The 23,052-nt window shown below is 38.7% G+C and overlaps 1 protein-coding gene across 12 annotated transcripts in view; it reads left to right on the forward strand.

Annotated features, from left to right (window-relative positions):
- Positions 1–23,052, forward strand: part of Smyd3 (SET and MYND domain containing 3) — a 683,600-nt gene that overhangs the window by 522,297 nt on the left and 138,251 nt on the right. For all 12 annotated transcript variants that reach the window (XM_005326561.3, XM_078022938.1, XM_078022941.1 and 9 more), the window contains 3 exons: positions 2,480–2,547; positions 4,057–4,159; positions 15,247–15,357. In XM_005326561.3, coding sequence (XP_005326618.2) covers positions 2,480–2,547; positions 4,057–4,159; positions 15,247–15,357 — 282 coding nt within the window. The remainder of the gene's footprint in view (positions 1–2,479; positions 2,548–4,056; positions 4,160–15,246; positions 15,358–23,052) is intronic.

The raw sequence follows: 23,052 nt of genomic DNA on the forward strand, positions 1-23,052 counted from the left end.
AATTTTGGTTTGATTCAAAAGTTAGCAAATTAGATCTGTTTGATCTGGGTTTTTTTTTTGATGGTGGACTATTTCAGCTTAAGTTCTAGTATGCTTTAAAATATGTGTTAAAATCCATGACTCTCCTCCAAAATGCATATCCATATCCATTTTAAAATGTTTAAATTTTAAAAAACAGAATCTTTTGTCCTGTATTTTTATCATCCATTTTATGTGTGTGTGTATAAACACATAAATGTGTGTGTATATGCAATACACTGTTGCAGTTTAAGGCAAAACAGATGCTCATAAAGTAACTTAAATGGCATTTGTCTAAAATATGTGCATATATACCAATTTATTTCCTGATTTGAAAATGCAATTTTATTAGACTTTTACAGGAAGAACGCCAAATTGTGGTAGGTTGCACTGGATTTCATGAAAGAGCTATTTGGCACAGTGGAAGAGCCTCAGAAGACAGGACACTTTCATATTTTGTGTTGTTTCATATAAACTTGATTCAGAGAAATTTGTTCTTACTGCTTTTTCCTTTATAGAACTTTATAACAAGTCAGCATCCATTTGTGGCTCTAGTTCATCTCAAGTCTGTAACGACCTCTTCTGCTTTCTTTTTGATAGGCTTTATTATGTTCTATCCTAAATTTATATCACCAGCCCTAACTGTCCCCATGGACTCCATTGGCTTACTCTCTGGCTTGACTTGGATATTAAATGGGCCATTTCAAATTTAACATGACTAATACAGAACCATGGGACATTCTCCCTGCTCCCTGCAACCAAGCCCATGCCTTTTACATCCTTCCTCACCTTCATGAGTGGCAGCTGTATTTTTCACTTGTTCAGGCCCAAATTCAAGCATTATCCTTGACTCTTTTTATTCCCCATAAACAGCTCTCCAGCAAATCTCTTGGCAGTGCTAACCAACATGTTCCCACTTCTGTTGCTACCAACATCCAAGCCACCGTCATTTCTCACTTGGGCTATTACAGTGACTGTGTTCTCTACTCCTATCCTTGCTTTTTAATAGCATATTTTTACCCAACAGCCAGAGTCATCCTTTCATAACAGAAATCCACTCATTCCTTGGCTCTGAATCAATCCAGGGACTTTCTGTCTTGCTCAGAACACAATCCAAACACAGCTATCTGGCCTTGTATGATCTAAATACCTCTCTGATCTCATCTTACCCTTCTTACCCACTCTGCTTTGTCCACCCCAACCTTCCTACCATTACCCTGGGTACCCATGAACACTCTCACCACAGGGCCTTTGCAGTTGCTCCTTCTCCTGACATGAAATTAAACTGCCTAAGTATGAATGTGCTCATTTCTCCTGTCCCTTCAGATCACTGCTTAAATGTCACCTTACCCTAAGGAGCTTTCTTCACTTTTTTTCCCCTCTCCATTTTACTTTATCTTATTTCTCTCTTTAGCATTTATCCACATGTGATATTTTTCTGTTGTTGAGTTAAAAAAAAAATCTGTCATTCCACAGAACTTAAGTTCTCTTAAGACAAGTACCTTGTTCTCTTCTTCATTGCTCGTGCCCTGACATCTGTCTTGGGCAACATTGTGTGGCCAAGACCTAGATTTTCTCATTCCAAGTTCAGTGCTCTTTCCATGATTCTGTGTGGCGTCTCATACACTGACCTTACTACACAAATAAGCACAGTGATCTTCCCTTCCTTCCTTGCCTGGCACTAGGGATTGAACCCAAGGGCTCACAACACACTAGGCAAGCACTCTACCTCTGAGCTGCATTCTCAATTCTTCTTAATTTTATTTTGAGATAGGGTCTTGCTAAGTTGACCCAGGCTAACTTCCAATTTATAATCCTCCTACCCCAGTATCCAGAGAAGCTGGGATTACAGGCATGTGTCACCATACCCACATGTCTTTTATTTCTTTTTCTGTATCCCCCAAAGGATAAGAGACACATAGCCAGTGAGGGGTCCCATGTAAAGGGGTCCCTAGTAAAGGTCATGGCTTGACTGAATGACTTCCTGTGCTTATGGTCTGTGATCAGTTTGGGTCATAAAATCACTCAGAGTGTGCTTTACTCTTTGTAGGACTAGAAGGCTGCTATAGTTTTCAGACTCAGTGGCATTTGGAAACTGTAGGCAGTTTGAGTGAAAAATATAGGTAGAGTATAGTTCTCAATAAGTAGCTTATTTATATTCTGAATTTTGAACATTTCATCCAATTTTGGGAATTGGGGTGGTGAGACTACAGTTAATAGTTGCTGGGATGATGCAAGCCTGTTTCTCCTCCTCCCAGGATGTTGATATTTCTATACTTAAACACCTGTTGTCTTCATGGGGAGTGTGCCCCAGAGCTCTTTTGCAAATCAAAGAGCATCCATGTTCGACTTGGATCTTTCCAAAAGAACTTTTAAAAGGCTCCCATTTTTATTTTGAATGTTTTTATTCTCTTCTTACTGAAGTTTAGTCACACTGATTCTCTCCCCTTTGTTTTTGCAGGTGATCTGCAACTCTTTCACCATCTGTAACGCGGAGATGCAGGAAGTTGGTGTTGGCCTGTACCCTAGGTATGGCTGATGGTATTTCATTGACTAAAAGTCACATCATTAATTCCTACCCAGTTCCCCAGCCTTTTGGAGGTAGAAAGGCTGTCGCAGCAGCTGGCTTAAGAGTCAAGCTCAATACCTAGTGATAAATTATAAGATGTAAAAATGTTAAGTCATAAAACTTCCAAACCACATTATATGCTGTGGTATTCATGAAGAGGAGGATCTCAGACTCAAATTCTTGTTCTTAGTGGGGTTTGGGGAAGGAAGTTGAGGATTGTGGTGCTCACTAACCATCAGGCTGAGGTTTGGTTTTTTTTTCCCCAACACCTACCCTTATCTTATTCCCAACCTCCTGGGCTCAAGCACAGAATGCTTTCACCAGATTTGCTGTCCTGTACCAGTGGGTTTAATTTTGTCTTTTGAGCCTCTTCACTCAAGGAGGCAAGAAAACTTTCAAGGTTGGGCCTCTGGAGGGTTCTACTATGGTGATCTCTCTCCCCAAGCTACTAGACTATTCTCCTACAATCACTCCTACTTTTGTTTTGTTTTTTTTATTATTAGGTCCCATATATAAAACACCCTTTCTTATAATGAAACTGTGAATAAGAGAATTCAGCTTCTTATTTCTCTCCAGTGCCATTAGCTGTAGATCAGTTCTGTTGATAGTGATTCTCAAAAAGCAGGAACATAGGATGTTCAAAGCATGGGCTCTGAGTTTAGACCACGAGTTTCAGATTCAGTCACTACCTTACTAGGTGTATGTTCTAGGGTAAGTCATTTAACTTCTGTGTATCAGTCTCTTTAATTATAAGTGATCCTTTTAAGGTTGTTGTGATGACTGAATTTATAAAAACATGCTGAAGTACTTTCTACATAGAAAATGCTCATTCTGATTATCACTATATGGTGGCAATGTAAATTCATTCCATTTCCCATGTGGTAAAAAAAATAATGTACCTCCAAGATAATAAGATGACTAGGCTGTGGTTCAGAATGCAGCAGGATCTATATAGCAAGACTGCCTTAGCTTACTATATTAGAGGAAGTCCTCCTAATTATTCTTCAGTGTGGAAGACTAGCATAGGCTGCTGTTCCTCCAACAGAGCTCAACAAATGAGATCCTCTGGGGGCAAGGTCAGTATAACCTTGGCTGCAGTGATTGCTGCTGCAACCTATTATCTTAGAGACACTCTCTTTGCTAGTCCGATTTCCCCCCATTTCATGTTGGGTACCTAATGAAACAACTACCTCCTCACCCCTATCCCCGAAAGGACTAAAACCAAAAAGTTTTTATTAACCAACTTCCCTAATTATCCTCCATCTTGGGAAGCATTTTACTTCATATGAAGTGGGCATGTGACATTTCTGTGAATGCATCCTCAGCCCTCAGTGCACTCTGAACCTAACCCGTCTCTGTCCAAACCAGCCTATAGTGTCTTTGCACATGGCATTTATTAAATGTAGCTGTTTGACTCTATCGACTGAGCCATGATGGTCACCCTTATTTTAATTTTTTCTTTCCTTTAGCATGTCCTTGCTCAACCACAGCTGTGACCCCAACTGTTCGATTGTGTTCAATGGGCCCCACCTCTTACTGCGTGCCGTCCGAGACATTGAGGTGGGAGAGGAGGTAAGGAAATCTGTGCTTCTCATTACCTAGCCTCTTTTCCTATGAAAGAATCTTTCAGTGTGGTCATCCTAAAACCATTTGTGCTCTAGAGAAGCTTTCCATTTTCCTTCAGCAATGGGAAGATATGGGATACCAGTCTCCTCTGTCCAGAAACCTATCATATGCCAACTATGGAAGGGCTTTATTTTTCAATTGTCATATTTCTGGATGATGATATAGTTCTATTGCACATATATGAGAAGTGTTTATGTGTGTGACAGAGGGTGTGTGTTTTATGCACATGCACAGGAGTCATTAAATCTTCTCAATAGCAACAGCTCAGCAGCCTGTCACATCTCTGCAAATGATCATTCTTCTGTGGGTAGGGCAAGCGGCCCAGCTTGTGAATAGTATGCTCAGGACATACTTATTCTCAAGGCTGCTAATTGCATTTTGAAGATAATTACACATTTAAAATCCCATGTTAAGAAAGCAGACAGGTTTTACTCTTTTTGGCTGTCATTGGGGCTTCACAAACCCATCAGCATCTCTGGATAATTGTTTAAGCAAAGATGCAGAGGGAATGGAGGACTGGGAACATGACCTCCAGCAATAAATTGTTCTTGACCCTTCCAGTTTTATAGACAGTCAAGTCAGTCTCTTTTGATGAGGAAACTTTGCAGAAGCCTGAGATTACTCAAGATATCTTGTCTTCATATAAGTTGTTCCAGGGCTACTGAACCTGAACCTGCATAGAGTTGCTTAGTTACCACCTGTGTTTAGTTCTTGGTTGTAGATATTTATGTTTTGTAGGATCCAGTTTCCTTCTACCTTCTAATTTGCTAAAGTGGATATTTATTGTAAAGAAAACAGAGATTTTATTGCACTTACTCAGCATACAGCTCATAAAACCTAAATTCAGAGGTATCATGTTTTATGAAGACAGGGATTTGGCTTTGACAAGACTCCTTCCAAACTGATTTTCAACCAAATAAGGTTCTTCTTACACAGCAACTTGGTGAATTTCCGGTTTTTAAGACCAGTTCACTAAGTATATCAGGCTATTTGTCAATGATATAGAGAATTTGAATTTAGTTTTTTGGGGCCGTATGTGACTTCAAGGCAGGTAAGAAAGTGAACTACCATCTATTTTTGGCAGTATCAATTTAGAGACTGAAGAGTGGCTGCTACTGTTATTGATGATGATGGTGGTATTTTAGTGAACTTTGAACAGCTAAACAAGGGCTGGGGCATAGTTCAGTGGTAAAGTGCTTGCCCAGCATAGACTAGGTTTAACTCATGAGGTCCTAAATTCATTTTCCAGCACAACACCCAAACAAATCACTTGACAAGCAAACAAAAACCTCTTAGAATGGTTAGAGTCCTCAAAAAAACAAAACAAAACAAAAAACACTCTTATATCTTAATGTTTTTAGTCATACTCACCAGTCATTCTTCTTGGCTGGTTTTCACATTGGTGAAAGAACACCTCGTCTTTTGGTGCTATTTTCACTTTTTCGCATCAGTTTCTTCCTGTCTCTGGAACAACAAGCAAATCCTTTCTTTGGCGTAAAACAAAACAATTCTGCTCAGCATTAGGTCCTACAGACTCAGATATTTTCTCTGTGGTACTTATTCAAGGCATCTTCTCAACAGCAAGAGGATTCTGCCCTTAAGTCCTTTTTTATTTTTATTTTTTCCCCTCAGTCTTCAAATATCCTTTATTAGAAGACTAAGCATTATCTTCATTTATTGTAGTTCAAATCACATATAGTTATTACTTTTATATGAAAACACTGCTTGTATTTTCTTTTCTTTTTTTAAAATTTTTATTATTGGTTGTTCAAAACATTACAAAGCTCTTGACATATCATATTTCACACATTTGATTCAAGTGGGTTATGAACTACCATTTTTACCCCATATACAGATTGCAGAATCACATCGGTTACACATCCACTGATTTACATATTGCCATACTAGTGTCTGATGTGTTCTGCTGCCTTTCCTATCCTCTACTATCCCCCCTCCCCTCCCCTCCCCTCCCATCTTCTCTCTCTACCCCACCTACTGTAATTCATTTCTCCCCCTTGTTTTTTTTCCCTTTCCCCTCACTTCCTCTTATATGTAATTTTGTATAACAATGAGGGTCTCCTTCCATTTCCATGCAATTACCCTTCTCTCTCCCTTTCCCTCCCACCTCTTGTCCCTGTTTAATGTTAATCTTCTTCTCATGCTCTTCCTCCCTACTCTGTTCTTAGTTGTTCTCCTTATATCAAAGAAGACATTTGCATTTGTTTTTTAGGGATTGGCTAGCTTCACTTAGCATAATCTGCTCTAATGCCATCCATTTCCCTGCAGATTCTGTGATTTTTGTCATTTTTTAGTGCAGAGTAATACTCCATTGTGTATAAATGCCACATTTTTTTATCCATTCATCTATTGAAGGGCCTCTAGGTTGGTTCCACAGTCTAGCTATTGTGAATTGTGCTGCTGTGAACATCGATGTAGCAGTATCCCTGTAGCATGCTCTTTTAAGGTCTTCAGGGAATAGTTCAAGAAGGGCAATAGCTGGGTCAAATGGTGGTTCCATCCCCAGCTTTCCCAGGAATCTGCATACTGCTTTCCAAATTGGCTGCACCAATTTGCAGTCCCACCAGCAATGTACAAGTGTACCCTTTTCCCCACATCCTTGCCAACACTTGTTGTTGTTTGACTTCATAATGGCTGCCAATCTTACTGGAGTGAGATGGTATCTTAGGGTGGTTTTGATTTGCATTTCTCTGACTGCTAGCGATGGTGAGCATTTTTTCATGTACTTGTTGATTGATTGTGTGTCCTCCTCTGAGAAGTGTCTATTCAGGTCCTTGGCCCATTTGTTGATTGGGTTATTTGTTTTCTTATTGTTTAATTTTTTGAGTTCTTTGTATACTTTGGATATTAGGGCTCTATCTGAAGTGTGAGGAGTAAAAATTTGTTCCCAGGATGTAGGCTCCCTATTTACCTCTCTTATTGTTTCTCTTGCTGAGAAAAAACTTTTTAGTTTGAGTAAGTCCCATTTGTTGATTCTAGTTATTAACTCTTGTGCTATGGGTGTCCTATTAAGGAATTTGGAGCCCGACCCCACGATATGTAGATTGGAGCCAACTTTTTCTTCTATCAGACACAGAGTCTCTGATTTGATATCAAGCTCTTTGATCCATTTTGAGTTAACTTTTGTGTATGGCGAGAGAAAGAGATTCAGTTTCATTTTGTTGCGTATGGATTTCCAGTTTTCCCAGCACCATTTGTTGAAGATGCTATCCTTACTCCATTGCATGCTTTTAGCCCCTTTATGAAATATAAGATAGTTGTAATTTTGTGGATTGGTCTCTGTGTCCTCTATTCTGTACCATTGGTCTACCTGCCTGTTTTGGAACCATTACCATGCTGTTTTTGTTACAATTGCTCTGTAGTATAGTTTGAAATCTGGTATCGCTATACCACCTGATTCACACTTCCTGCTTAGAACTGTTTTTGCTATTCTGGGTCTTTTATTTTTCCAAATGAATTTCATGATTGCTTTATCTATTTCTACAAGAAATGCCATTGGGATTTTGATTGGCATTGCATTAAACCTATAGAGGACTTTTGGTAATATCACCATTTTGATGATGTTAGTTCTGCCTATCCATGAACAGGGTATATTTTCCATCTTCTAAGATCTTCTTTTATTTCTCTCTTTAGGGTTCTGTAGTTTTCATTGTATAAATCTTTCACCTCTTTTGTTAAGTTGATTCCCAAGTATTTATTTTTTTTTAGGATATTGTGAATGGAGTGGTTGTGCAAAAAAACCCTTAAAATTGTTTCACTTAAATAGTGAACCATAAGTCCTTCTTAGATATCAGCTTTTTGCAAGAATTAAAATTTCACTATCATACTGAACATACACCAGGGTGAATGACATTCCTCTGCTCAGCTGTCCTTCTCTCTGTCCACCATTTCTTCCTGTCTTAACACCATGTATCCTTCAAGTCCTTTTCAAACACCATCCCTTCTGTAAAGCTTTTCCTGACTTCCCATATTATGGAAAAGTCTTCTCCTCTGAGTTCTTCCTTTTAGTGGTTATTAATATATATATTTGGCATTTATTCTGGCTCTTTTGGTGATTTCTATATTCAACTATGAGCTGCAAGATGACACATAGTTGGGTCTTGTTTATTTCTATATCTCCTAGCACTTAGCCTTGTACTCCAGAGGCTTCGATACCTTTGTTGAACTGACTCTGTCTTAATTGAGCATACTTTAAAGACTAGCAGTATTTCTCAGTAGGGCATTGTTGGCATTCTGCATGGAACAGTTCTTCATTGTGTGGGACTATTGATCACTGAAGAAGACTTGTGTCTTTAGTCCCTACCCAGGTAATGCCTGTAGCCACCGCCAGCAACCAAATTAACATCATGGACATTTAAAACTGACCCTTGGAGCAGAGATAGGAGAAAGAGAACCCAGAGAAAAGTTATTTATATTAATTGTACAAATTGTTGGGACTCACTGTGATATTTCTATACATGCATATAATATGCATTTCATCTGTGCAAATATCCTCCTTCTACCTGCAACCTCCCCTCCCCACCAACATGCCTCTCAGTCCCTAAAAGTCCCTTTTAATTTCTGCCTTCCACCACCACCCATTTCCCTTCTCTGTCTCTAGTGATAACAATTCTATTCCATTCTTCTACAAGTTGGTTTATTGGATTTCTTAAATGAATGAGAACATATGGTATTTGTCTTTCAGTGTCTGGCTTGCTTCACTCAACATAATGTTCTCCATGATGCATCCAACATAATGTTGCTGTCAATGACAGAATTTTACTCTTTTTCTTGGATCAGCAGTATTCCATCATGTAAATACATGTTTTCTTTATCCATTCATCTGCTGAAGGGCATCTGGGTTGATTCCATATTTTGGCTCTTGTGAATAGTGTGGCAGTGAACTTGGAAGTGCAAGAATCTTTTTGGTATAAAGACTCCTTTTGGTATATACATAATAGTGGAAGTAGTGGAATTGCTGGCTCATTTGTTGTTCTGGTTTTTTTCTGTGGACTTCCCATACTGTTTTCTGTAATGGCTATACTAATTATACTCCCACCAGCAGTGTATAAAAGCTCCCTTTTCTCTGCATTCTCACCTTTTTGGTGATGGCCATTGTAACTGGGGTGAGATGATATGTTACTGTGGTTCTGATTCGCATTTCTCTGATAATAAATGAAATTGAGCTTTTTTTTTTTTCTTTTGGTTGGGCATTTGGTTGTCTTTTGAGAAGCATCTGTTTAGTTCTTTAGACTACTTTTTAAGTGGGTTGTTTATTTCTTTGGCATTCATCTTTTTGAGTTTCTTATATATTCTGAATGTCAAATCCTTGTTAGATTACCATTTGCAGATATTCTCTCCCTTTCTTTGGTTATCTCCAAATCCTGTTGATCATTTTCTTTGCTGTGCAGAGGCTTCTTAATTTGATGTAATCCCATTTGCCTATTTTTACTTATATTTACTGTGGTTTGGGGGTTCTATTTAAAAAAATCATGGCCTACACCAAAGTCTTGTAGGGTTTCCCCTGTGTTTTATTATAGTATTTTCATAGTTTCAGGTTTGAGATTTAGGTCTTTGATCCAATTTGAGTTGGTTTTGTGTATGATGAGAGAAGAGGATCTGGTTTTATTCTTCTGCATATGCATATCCAATTTTGCTAACATCATTTATTGAAGAAACTGCCTGAGAAAAGACATTTTGAGGCATTGATTAAGAAGGCTAATTCCTATTTATTGTGCAAAATTAGTTTTGGCTCAATTGATTAAGGGAATAAATTTAAATAGCTTGGTATTTTTATGGCATCAACTTTGTATTTTGTCTTCACCACTCATTAAAACATCCCAAGTTTTAATGTGGGTTGTCTGTGACATAAACATCAGAATATGGGTTTCATGAGCAAGGCCTAGTAGTTCCTTAAATATAACATCCTTAGCTTATATTTGTCAAGGAAATGAATGAGGCTTTCTAAAGACAAAATAAGAGGTGGAATGGAATCTTAGAGCTATTTTTAAACTACCAACAGTTCATAGGTATGTCCCATGGCTCTTGGAAAGAAGGAACATGAAAGCTAGCCCATCACCAGTTTGAGATGGGAACATTACATTCCTCACACAAAGAGAGCTGGAAAATTGCAGCAGGTTCCACAATATCAGAGTGATCTTGAACATTTCTTCCTCTTGGACTCCACATAAAACCATCCTTTGGAGCACCTTTTCCCTTCAAACCAGCACCAATTATAACACTTTGAAATTTAAGGATTATCATTCTGAGTAGTTGTGTCTCTTCTGTTTTTGTTGCTTTGGTCTCCTGGTTTAGCCTCCTTCAGAGAAATGTTTTTTATATGGTTACACAGTTCCTGTGCTTGATTTCTGCATGGTGACTCTCACGCCAGGATTGCTGATGGATGCCTCTTCTGAATTATGTTAAGCTATGACATACATTTGATGGCCTAATAATCTTATAAAACATGGAACAGAGAAAGGTGGACAGTCCAGGCCACCCTCATGGGAATTCCTAGTTAAAAAACTTGTAGCTGTTACAAATACTGCCATTGGCTGTCACCATTCTCTGGAGCATCATCACTTGGAAGAAATATAATCTGCATGAATTGAACATATCCATATCCCTCATGTCAGTTTTAATCTAAAGTGTTTTGAGATTAGAGCTGTCTGTTTCTTTGCTCAGTCATCTTATTAAATTGTTTAACAAGTTCACTAGTGTTACTGGGTGATAGAAGTTAGAATTGCAATTCCAGAAACTTTGAGGAATTCAGAGGTGAGTAGGACCTGGACTTACCTTCAGGAGTTCAAGCTGAGGAAAGTGACAGAGAATAGAAGACAACAATGCACTGTGAGAAGAGCAATGGTGTCAGTGTGCACAGGGCTTTACAGAAGCACGGCACTCAAAGCATTGTAAGGGTCAGGAGTCGGGGAGAAGTTAAGGAGGACTTCCAGAGAAATGAGTCCTAGATCTGACAGTATCCATAGAATTAAAGTTGAGTAAGGCAGGGAAAGGTGTTCTAGACAGAGACACAGAGGTCAAAAACAGAGGGTGAGTTCAGGGGACAAGGAGCGGTTCATATCTGTGGACTGAAGAATTCAGATGTGACCAGGTCAGGTGGTGACTCAGGATGGAGGATCTGAGAAATATAATATTTAGAAACCAAAATTAGCAGGATTTGTGAGACAAAGAGATAAAACTGACACTCAGGGTTGACTTTAAAAAGAAATGAGATTTTTCAAATTCTTTTTGTATTTTAGACCAGAGCCAGTAGTGGCAGAAAAATTTGTTAACTACAACAATATAATTCAAGAAATAAAAACAAGGTCTAATTTTAATTTGGTCATATTATCTACTGAGTTGTAGATGGGAAAGATGGTTTCATGGAAAAGGGGTTCATTTTGCCTGAGATTTGAGTATAAGCAACATACTCAAGATCCAGAAACTATCTCTGATATGTAACTGTAATGTTTAAAATGACTTAATATATTTTCTACAAGAGCTGCTCTAAAATGGCAGAGCTGCTCTAAAATGGTCAGTGGTGTTAATATTTTAATATAGTTTTGTTCTATGCCATTAAAGCCTCAGTTGACTAAAGCATCAATGACTAAGATTTTTAAGTACTTTTCTGCTGAATGAGCCCTATGTTTAGTGAGCAGATACTCCATTAAAATTGGTGAGTCTTTAATAAAGATTCTTATCTTGAACGATAAAATGATTTCACTGTCATTACCAGTTCATAATCTGGCTATGTTTTCCAGAATGTTCTGCCACAGAGCCCCTCACCTTTAAGAATAAATGTGGGGAAAGGGCACGGGTTAGCCAAGGCAGCAGTGTATAGTTACATGTTGATGTGGGTGCATTGTTTCTGGGATTCACAAATGTGCATAATGGTGACAGGCTATAAAGTGCAGGGGAAGATGTTGAGACTAGAAAGCAAATCTAAAAGCAGTAGCAGGAAGCCTTGTGTGACTTTATCCCACTGGCAGGTAGAAACCTCCAGAACTTATCATGTAGAGAAATGACAGGATCAGATTGGATTTTCCGAAGCTCTTTCTCAGAGCAGTTTAGAAGATGAAAGGTAGACAGAAGGCAGCAGGGAGGCCAGTTAGAGAGCCACTGCATAGTCCAGGTGATGGTGACAAGCAGTTATAAGACTCCAAGAGAGGCTGTAAGAGTCTATTTACTGGGGTTAAATGAAACAACTAGTCTCCTGTTGCCCATTCACTACCTGGCACCATCACTCATGAGTTCTGCTCTTGAAATAAAGTCTTGGGTTAGTCAAGCACCCTGGAGTCAGTAACTTCACACTGAGTGTGTTGTAATCACCCAATAACTGCTGCCAATTGGCCTGGTCTGGTGGTGAGGCTGATGGCTAGGACCCATTTGGCTGGAATGAGAACTAGGGTCCTAGAATTAACCCAGGAGAGAACATAGAGATCATCTAATTTACCACTTCCCCTCACCTCACGTAGGGAAGCTATGACCTGGAGAGCCTGAGGATGTAAGATGAATATGTACACTGCCCTGAACTTACCAATAGGCTTTGTAAATAGTGTGCTGAGGAGTCAGGTGGATTGTAGAAACTGGTGTTCTCTAAAAATCAGAGGAACTTACCTAACATCATGGCCCTTTGCATCTCAGAGGCAACTCTGGCTTCGAATCATGAAGCAAGAGAGTCAGGGAGTGAAAAAGTGACCACTGTCTCTGCTGAAGGAGTCCAGGTGCCATGGAACACTGCTTCGCACAGGCTTGAGTTCTTCAATTTGAGGGTGCGGCTGCAGCTCCTGTGTACTAGCCTCTCCCACAGCCCCCAGGAGTATGAGAAGCAGCTGTTCCTGTTCAAAGAGCATCAGGCTTGAATCAACAGTTACTGGTACAAATTCCAGCATTACCTGAACCCTCAACCTTTGCTGGTATGCAACATGGCCTCCGCAGGTGCCCAGCACATAGTTAGATAGTCAGTAACATCACTGAGTACATTTTGTAAGGGCAGGTACTCTTGTTCCTGCGTGTACGGTGGCATGTAATAATTGCTCAACAGGTGAAGAGTCTATGGAAAGCTAGCCAGCCAGGTCAGTCTGTGGCTTCTGGCACCCTGGCGATGGCCGAGGTGCCTCCTACAGGTCTGTCTGGCCAGGCTTTCTCCTCCTCCCCAGGCTGCTTTTGTGACGCCTTCTTGAAGCTGGTGTCTGTTTAAGAGGATGGCCTTCTCTGCCCCACTGTAAATTTCAACAAGTAAGCTCATGTTTGGTAGACATGAGATGCTTTCTTTTAAGTATAAGAAAAACCACATGGAGCGCTTGCTCTAGGGAGTTTTTGTCATCTCCTTCAGTAGGTAATCCTGCCTTCTTCCTCTTCTACAATATCCCCTTCTTCCCCCACCACACACACTCCCATAATTACTTTCTACATTTGAAAGCAAATAAAGAAGTAATTTATCCAGTATGGTACAAGCCAATATATGTTACTGGATTGAAAAGAAAAGAGAGAAGGATGAGGGAATTAGGAGTGCTGGGATGGCATGGAAATCAGGTTGCTGTTTTAAATAGGGTGATCAGTTAGGCCTCACTGAGAAAGTGAGACTTGACCAAAACAGAAGATGGGGATGGTCACCATCATGGATCTGGGAGAAGGGCAGAAGAAATAGCCAGTGCACAGGCCTTAAAGTGGGCATAAAAGTCCAGGGTTTTATTATTAAAATCACAAAATTACTCTTACCAAATTAGTACACAAGTTTCTAAATGTTTGGCTTTGCATTTCTTTCTGCATTTCATGGTGGACTTATAGCCCACACCATGGACTAGCACCAGTCCAGGGACCACACTTTGCATTGCGGTGTGGGAGTCCATTGTCTATTGTAAGGACTTGGCCCTTACTCAACCAAAAGCTGGCTCTGTTGGGGCATTTCCAACAGAAGAAAGCACTGATTTTATGTTTTGATGAGTTACTCTGGCTAAAGGATGAATGCAGGGGACCTAGGGAAAAAAGCAGGGAGACTAAACATGAGCAAGAGATTGTGGTAGCTCAAATCAGGATGGTAGCATTGGAAAAGGTAAAAAGTGGTTGGTTCTCAACATGTTTTAAAGATAGATCCAACAGAGTTTCCTGGGATCTGGATGGCATTGTTAAGGAAAGACCCAAGTCCAGGATGTCTCTGAGGTTTCAGCTTGTATAATACAAAAGAGGAACTGCTGCCACCTAAGACTGTGAAGGCTTTGTGATGGAACAGGTAGGGAAAAATCAAGAGTTGAGTTTTGTTTTATATATTCTGAATTTCATTTTCAGTACAATGGGGATCTAGGTAAGTAAAACAAACATTTACTCACCGTGACTTCAAGTGAATTCTTGGAATTCTCTAACGTCCTCTCACCTTGGTCTTTCCCCATCCAAGGCAGTTCCTGTATTCAAAGGGACCCAAAGAAATCAACTTCAGAGCCAACATCAATGATTGTACTCTGACATTAAATACCCCTCTCATTGGAAATTATTTCATATCCTTTACCTTGTACAAGTAAGAGAACTATTTCCTGATTTCACAGATACCAAATTTGGATGGCCCTAACTTCTGTGAGGTAGCTATAGAATTGATTAGGATTTAAGAGCAATCTAGCTGCATCATCTGCCACCCATTGGATTGCCAGAATGAATTTGGTTTCTCTGACTACCAAAGGTTATAGAATTTATGGCTAAACTCTAGTAATATCAAGAATATAATAGCTTCTGATATTTTACTGTTTTTTAAATGAAAAAAAAAAAAGGTAAGGTATGAAAGTACAAAGAGTTCATGAGCCCAGTTCTTTAAAATAAGTATATGATGCATATGTGCTTACACTTAACAAAGACTGGAAGGAAATATATTAAAGTTTGACATGTAATTATTTGCGTAAGAGACTATAAGTGGTACCTTCCCTTATATTCATTGGTGTGTAATAAAAACAAATTTTAGCCTAATAACTATCATTAATAATAACTGTTAGTTAAAGCAGATGAGCACAACAGCCATATGAACTCTTCCCTCTCTTGGGTGTCCACAGCTCACCATCTGCTACCTGGATATGCTGATGACCAGCGAGGAGCGCCGGAAGCAGCTGAGGGACCAGTACTGCTTTGAGTGTGACTGTTTCCGGTGTGAAACCCAGGACAAGGTATGTTGTATGGAATAAGATATGAGCACTCCCCACTCAATTCCTTAATGGTCTTTTGGAGAATTTTGCTTTTATTTTATTAATCCCACAGTCAAAGCCCTTAGTGAATGGCAGAGAACAGGGATAAATAAAAGAGCATTGAGCTACATACATTTTATTTCCTGGAATCTTTTCTCACCCACTAAGCTAAGATTTAAGCATAAGTAGAGATCTATGGAGCTTAGAGTATAGTGGAAATATTCTTAAACATGTGATTAAAGGATATGGAAGACCAGACCATATAGTAAGAGGATTGAATTATATTATGATTGATAACAGTTATTGCTCAGTAATAAATACACCAATTGTATCTAGTTTTTATTTCTTTAATTTTGTCCCATACAACCTTTTTACCATAGTACTTTTATCAGATGGAAATCACTTATCAAAGTAAAAGTTGATAAACTTTTACTTTCAGAGGAAGGAAGAAGAGCCAAAATAAATGCTATGAAGATAATTAATGAAGTGTTCTCCTGTTACTCATATAATTTCCTTGTTTGAACCTACTTTTAGTTTACAATCTGGCTGCTTGATATGCAGATTGTTATCTGATGAAATCTTATTTTTGTCAAGTGTTCTTATTGTCAGATCTCATTTGTAATTAGTATCTCATTTAATGTGAGTACTTACAAATAATTAGGAAACAGAATTTAGGAAAGTTCAGAGATATGCTTCTGGGATAAAAATGAATAAAAAGTGGCAGAACCAAGTTTCTCACTCCAGTCTTTTGACTAAACTGAGTACTTCTTGCACTTACCCACAGCTACCAATAACATCAAAGCAGAAAGATGATTGCTGTCACTGCATGAAAAAGGACCATTAGTTCATCCTAATGCTGCAGGAATTGGGGAACATAATTATTTTTGCATTAAAAGAACTTTGAGAAACAAGTGGGAAAAGTTGGAATTACTGCTGATAGCCCTCCAAGAATGGATCCACTTTAATGTTAGCCTTTTGCCACTGGGAAGCATATCAAAAATCAGAGCAGATAACCCATACTATAATCCAGAATGGCTCCAAACTAGTGTCCCACCAGCATCCTGGGCACTTGGATCCTCTTAAGGACCATTAAGTATGGTGGATCTTTAAAAAATTCTTGAATAAATGAATGATTATGTTTATTAAAAGTTGGGGTTATGCTGGGCTGGGGATGTAGCTCAGAGATAGAATTCTTGCCTAGCATGTGTGATGTCCTGGTTTCCATCCCCAGTGCTGAAAAGCAAAATGGGTGGGGGAAGGTCTGTTCACTTTTGTTTTATTATAATAGCTGAGACCTGGACAGCAATAGGAAACCAAAGGGTTTGGCTACAAGTAAAAGTTAACCCACCTAAAACTAGCTTCAGTAGGTAGGACATATTTGTCTTAGGAATCTAGAGAGGTAATCTGAGATGAGAGTAGCTACTCATCATAAACCCCTATGCCCTTTTGTCTTTTATCCTTTCCTATCATGTGGCTTTTGTTCTCATGGTCGCAGATGACTGCTGTCCCCACACCCAATCAGTGTGTCCAGTCTCTAGACAGGAAAAAGAATGAGTAATAAAAAGGCAGAGAGCAAAAGGAAGTCCTCCTAGGGATCTTCCTTATCATTTTATTGTTCCAAACTGTGTCACATGGCCACCCATAGTTGTAAAAGAGCTAAGAAACTGTAGTTTACTTTTCAGACTTGATGCAAGAGAAAGACAAGCAAGGAAAGAGGTGCAAATGGCTTTGGGAAAGCCAATCCACATTTTCTCCATTCCTTTGAGACCATTTTCTTTACTTTCTTACTCTGTCAGGCTTAAGAACTGTTGAATGTTGTATGAGTCAAGTTTCCCCAGAGAAACAGAACCAATAGGACACACATGTATACAATCACATGTCACTTTATTGTGGGGGAAAACATTTTGAGAATGTGTTGCTAGGCACTTTTGTGGTTGTACTAACATAGGCTAAGACAACATATTGTTTTACAGCAAAAATTTTTTTTGTAAGTAGGAGGAGTATAGTATAAAAGTACAGTATAGTAAATACATAAAACACTAGGAGAGTCGTTTATTATCGTCATTGATTTATACTATACATAATTATGGTATACCTTTGCACAGCTGGCAGTGCAGTTGGTTTGTTTCCACCAGCATCACCACAGAGTGACGGGTTGTAGTGTAATGTTATGATGGCTATGACATCACTAGGACATAGAACCTTTTCAGCTCCCTTATAATTTGTGGGGCCACTGTTTTAAACACTATCTGTTCTTGACCAAAAAAATCATTTGTAGCTCATGACTCTGTGTGTGTGCGTGTGTGTGTGTGTGTGTGTGTGTGTGTGTGTGTGTGTGTGTGTAGGGGCTCTGGGGAGAACTGATGAATTGTAAGGAATTGGATCATATGATTATGGAGGTTAAGAAGTCCCAAGATCTGTAGTTAGCAAGCTAGAGACCCAGGAGACCAGCAGTGTAAGTTGCAGTCTAGAAGGTGTCAGGCTCAAGACCCAAGAAAATGTGATGTTTCAGTTTGTGACCAAAGGAGGAAATAACCAATGTCAGAGCTCAAGCAGTAAGTCCAGAGAAGCTGCCTTCTACTTGAGAGAGAGTCAGCCTTGTTGATCTCTTCAGGCCTTCCAGTGATTCCAGGAGGGCCACCCACATCAGCGAGAGCAATTTCCCTTACTCAGTCTTTGGGTCAAATGTTAATGTTGGGTACCCTGTGGCCAGTCAAGTTGATATATAACATTAACCTGCACAAATAATATGTTAGAGATGGGCCAAATGGAATAACAACAACAACAACAAAAAGTACTTGATTACTCTGCAGGATTCTAGTTCATTCTGTATCTAACAAACTGAGTGGTCTTGGGCAAGTCATTCAACCTCTTTGAATTTTTTCTACCATCTGTTATATAAGGAACTTTAAATAGAAGACCTTAGGCCCCTTTTAACTCCATTATTCTATGATTCTATGAAATATTTCCCAGTGGAAGGAGCAGGGTATGTGCTTAGATGGGAATATAAACTTGGTTTGCAGTTAGTTAATTAGTTATATTTTCAAGTTTTCACTGAATTTTGTTCTGTTTGATGATATGCACATCCCTTTGGAAACCTCTATATTGTTGTTTTGCTTAGAAAAAAATAATACAGAGGTAAGTCCAGCTTAGTGTATTCTCCAAAGATTATAAATCCACAATTTAGTTCAGTCAAAATTAATTGTACTTTAGATCTTCGATTTAAAGATTCAAGCTTATTTTTTGCTTTTCCTGGAACCTAGAGAATTCATCTTACCAGGTCTCTGCATCAAGCAATATTTACTATGTGCCTGCATCTGCATTTTAGTGGACTTGTGTGGTATCATTTTTCAGGAAGATGGAACCCTTTTAATAGTGGGTTAATTTGCACGTGTGGAATTGCCGTTTGTAATAAACAGCAGCCTAACTCCTGGAAGAAATAAAACTTATCACCTAAAGGAAATTCTGAAATGATTTAGGCTTTTTTAAGCCTTGCCCAAGTCAGAATCTAAGGCAATACAAGCAGAACAGACCAAATGGAATTGATTGTTTCCATAAGTTTCTACTCAAAGCCATTTTTTTTCTAAATAGTGCATAGCATGCTTCCTTCAATGTCACATGCTTTATTTCTGTATTTACTTGCCAAATCATTTCTCGAGGCCTGCTATATTTAATTCTGCTTTCAAAACATCATGTCCATCAGTCTACTCAAAGCTCTGTTGTCTCATTCCTAGATATTAAATAACCCCTACTTGTTCTCCTGGCCCTCAGTATTCTCCTTTTGTCCACCCCCACACCATATTAGAGAAGACTTTCTCAAATACCACTGTTCTCTTGTCATTATCATTAGTGTTCAGGATATACTCAGAACTCTTAACTTGACATTTACTGTCCTTCATAGTCATGATCCCATGATCCAAACCTTGATTTCTTCTCTTTTTCAAAACAACCAACTTCTTTTATCTAATTGTGCCCTTCCCCATCCAAAAGATTCTGAAGTAGTGCACACACACATTGTACACACACAAACAAATGCACCTGTATGTAGGTGTACTTGTACATATAAGACAAATTTGTAATAAATAATAAATAAATTTGAGAAATAAAAGTGACAAGAAATAAGACAAAATTAGATTAGTGCCCCAAATGTATGCATATGATCTTTTTTTTTTATAATAGCAAAGGTAACTCATGGATTTAATCTTAAATTTCTCAGCAACCAAAGTTAAAAACATAATTTCAAAATTCACAGAAGCCAAAGGCTTGAACACACATGTGTCTTTCAGTCAAACTACAGTTTTTCCTTACAGTGGGGCCTGAAACACTCACAAAATATTCTTATCAGACTTATACAAGTACTGAAATATTTGGGTTTTATAATGTTCCTTGACATAATTTCAAATAATAACTTAATAAAAGAGATAATAAGAAGGGTTGATGCAATCAGAGATCATCTCTCTCTGATGGTTTGCTTTATTCCAAGAATAAAATTTAGTCTCTATAGAGGAAAGCCAAGACTGCAAATTCTTCCAGTAATCCTTTGTTAGTGTTACTTCTTGCAACCAGGCTTTTGCATTTTTTAATCATTTTAGTTTTTTATTAAAGTGACACACATATGTAGTTTGAAAAGTCAAAGTCTTATCACACCGTTGAAATCATGAGAACCCTTTCTCTTTGTGCTTCGGGTCAGGTCCTGCCCCCTAGAGATAACCCCTTTCTGTTTCTGGCATTTCCCCCATGTTTCTAAAATTAAAGCTCCCGTAAGTTAGTGCTAGGGATGCTCTTTGCTACTGGGTTGGAGGTTTTTACTGCTTTTTATTCCAGGATTTCAAATTCACTTTTTTCCCTATCTTTCAGTTTATGTCTCATTTCTATTTTTATTTTATAATCTACTTCCCTCTTTTGCATGCCATTACATGAGTTATCTAGTTGAAAAATTTAATCATGCTTCTTTTTTAAGTCCTAGTTTCATAAAGTTTATTTTACAGAGGGCAATTTTGTCCTAATGCTTTTTGTTGATTTTTTTCCTTAGTATTGCATTTCACTAAGTGTTCTGGAATTTTGTATGGAAGACTCATTTTCAGTGCACAGTTTTTGAGTTTTATTCTTTCTTCTGTGTTCTTCCCTTCTGCTTGGTAGTCTAGACTCCCCAGACCCTTTAACCTCCAAGTCAAAATTGTGATTTACTAATATTCAGATCTTTTGCACCCCAGTGATGTGGAGACTGGTGCGGATTTGGTGATCTAGGCTTTTTGGTTCTGTATCTTCTAACTTCATGCTCACAGCCACTTATTAGTATTTAGCTCAAAGGAAACCAGCAGCCTTGTTTTCTTCAGCCACTTTTTACAAGCACGTTAGTGTGTCCATTCCCTGGCTTTAAACTTTGGGGCTGACTCTACACTCTTAACATGAAACATTTTTATAACCACTAGAACAGAACTTGTGCCCCCCGCACTGCCTGCTTTCAGACCCCAGGCCTTGTAGCTTTGGCTTTACTTATTGCTTTGCATTTCTCTTCTCTTTCTGGTCCAAGGAGGTGCTTATCTTGTTTTTTCAACTGGCAAAGCTATTTTGGCTTCCCTTATTATGTTTTACCTATCATTCCTATGGGTTTGGAGTAGAGGGGAACATTTCAAGGTCTGAACTTAACAGTAAAGTCTGTAGTTTGCCTCTCAAATACATAGGTAAGAATCTGAATCTTTGGAGGAAGGGAAAAGGCAAGGATAAACAGTGACCTAATGCTCCTGAAGGCTTCCAAGCATGTGTACACCTTTCACCTAGACCCAGTCTGTCTACGGAACAGGGATCTGTATCTCCTTTTATCATAGGGCCTTCTGTAGAGATAGAGTTGAGTAGAGTCACTCTAAAAATGTATTCATTCTGGAAACAGTTCAATAACTGATTCTGGGGTGGGGGAGCCTTTATAACCTGCTCATTTCCTGAGGCTACAATTCTAAGCCCAATTCCTCTTATTTTCTTCTGCACAAATGAAGCAGTATTAATTATTATCTTTAGTAATTATTTCAGTTTTTTTTTTCTTCTAGAAATCCTCTTTTGTAACTCAGAATTGCCTTTTGTAGGTCCCTTCTGAGACCTCCTCCAAAACCTATGGTTTACAGAGCCTTGAGTAGTAGCCCAGCATTCTACAAAGAAGCTGCTCCTGCTGACACTACGGGAGAACAGCCTCAATTTCTTTAGGTTTCATGCCTCAGCAAGGCTATAACTGACAAACTCTGAAGCTTGGGGAAGGGAGCAGGGTGAACCCAATAAAGACACAAAACTTGTCTAAAGAAGTAGTGAAGAAATGTTAGAGTTAAAGCTATATTCAAAGGAAATGAGAGTTTTCTGCCCAAGAAAGTTTTTATGGGAACCTGAGTCTATTTGAAATATGAGCAATTACTTAAAGGTCATTAGCAAATCAAGATTTTTTTCCTGCTGCCTTCCGCTAGTTTGCTAAATTAATTGTGAGCAGAACTGCCTTGTGGCAGGATGATGAGCCCAACCAGCTCAGAATTGTTTTATACTTCAAGTTTTAACAATCTAAGCAGAATGTGTTTCCTGTTCCTGAAGTTTTCATCATAACCAAAGTATGTTATCTTCAGGAAGATTAGAAAGTTTTAGCGAAGAAGTGTGTGTGTGTGTGTGTGTGTGTGTGTGTGTGTGTGAGAGAGAGAGAGAGAGAGAGAGAGAGAGAGAGAGAGAGAGAGAGAGAGAGAGAGAGAGAGTATGTTAGTATTTTTTTTCCCATTTGGATGAGTTTTTAAATGGCCAAAACTGTGTGTTATCTTTATCTTCTCTAAATGACTAGAAGAACGGTTTTCCCAGGAATGAGTGCAGGGCTGGCTGGCATTCATGTTAAAATGAGGAAAGGAGCTTATTGACTTCATAACCACATAATCCCATCTGTAATGTTGCCACCAAACACAAGGAGAGGCTTCTGGGGATGGTACAATGGACTGTGAAGTTGACTGGAAAACAAACAATGTAGCTATTATGTTTGCCTTGGAATCTGCTGTTCACCACATCACAGGATGTGGTGCTTGGGCACTGCCTTCTCCCCAGAGCACAGGCAGCTGGGCCCCCAGGCTCCTTCATGTGGCTCTGTTTGGTCCAAAAGTCTACAGCTGGGATAAGAAGAGGTTCTCTCCACAATGTGTGATGTCATGAATGCCACCTTACTTTTCCAATTCTTATACAAACATTCTTTTCTACTGTTCTTTTGGTCTACACAAAGCTCCAGCTCAGGGGATAGACCACAGATGTTGTAACAGAGAGTATATTTTCTTATGAACCAAGCACCATACATTGCTCAATGCACAGCCTGCATGAGTGCTTAAGAAGTGTTATGGAATAAGGTGATTTTTCAAAGAATATTATAAATTAGAATGCCTGCTAAAGTTTTGACAACTTATTTATTATTTACTAGGTATTCTGAGTTCTTTATAGGCCTCCTCTCATTTAATCTCTACAGCCTTATGAAGGTACCATGTGATGTTTCAATACATATATATATATTATATAATCATGTAAAACATATATAGCCTTCAAATATTTATCACTCCTTTGAAGCAAAAATATTCAAATTGCCCTTTTCAAGATTTTTGAGGTTATATAATATGCAGTCACTATCTGTATTTATCCTGCTGTGCAGTAGCGCACCAAACCTTTTCCCTGCTC

Source organism: Ictidomys tridecemlineatus, chromosome 10, assembly GCF_052094955.1.
Source record: "Ictidomys tridecemlineatus isolate mIctTri1 chromosome 10, mIctTri1.hap1, whole genome shotgun sequence".
NCBI classification, from domain to species: domain Eukaryota; kingdom Metazoa; phylum Chordata; class Mammalia; order Rodentia; family Sciuridae; genus Ictidomys; species Ictidomys tridecemlineatus.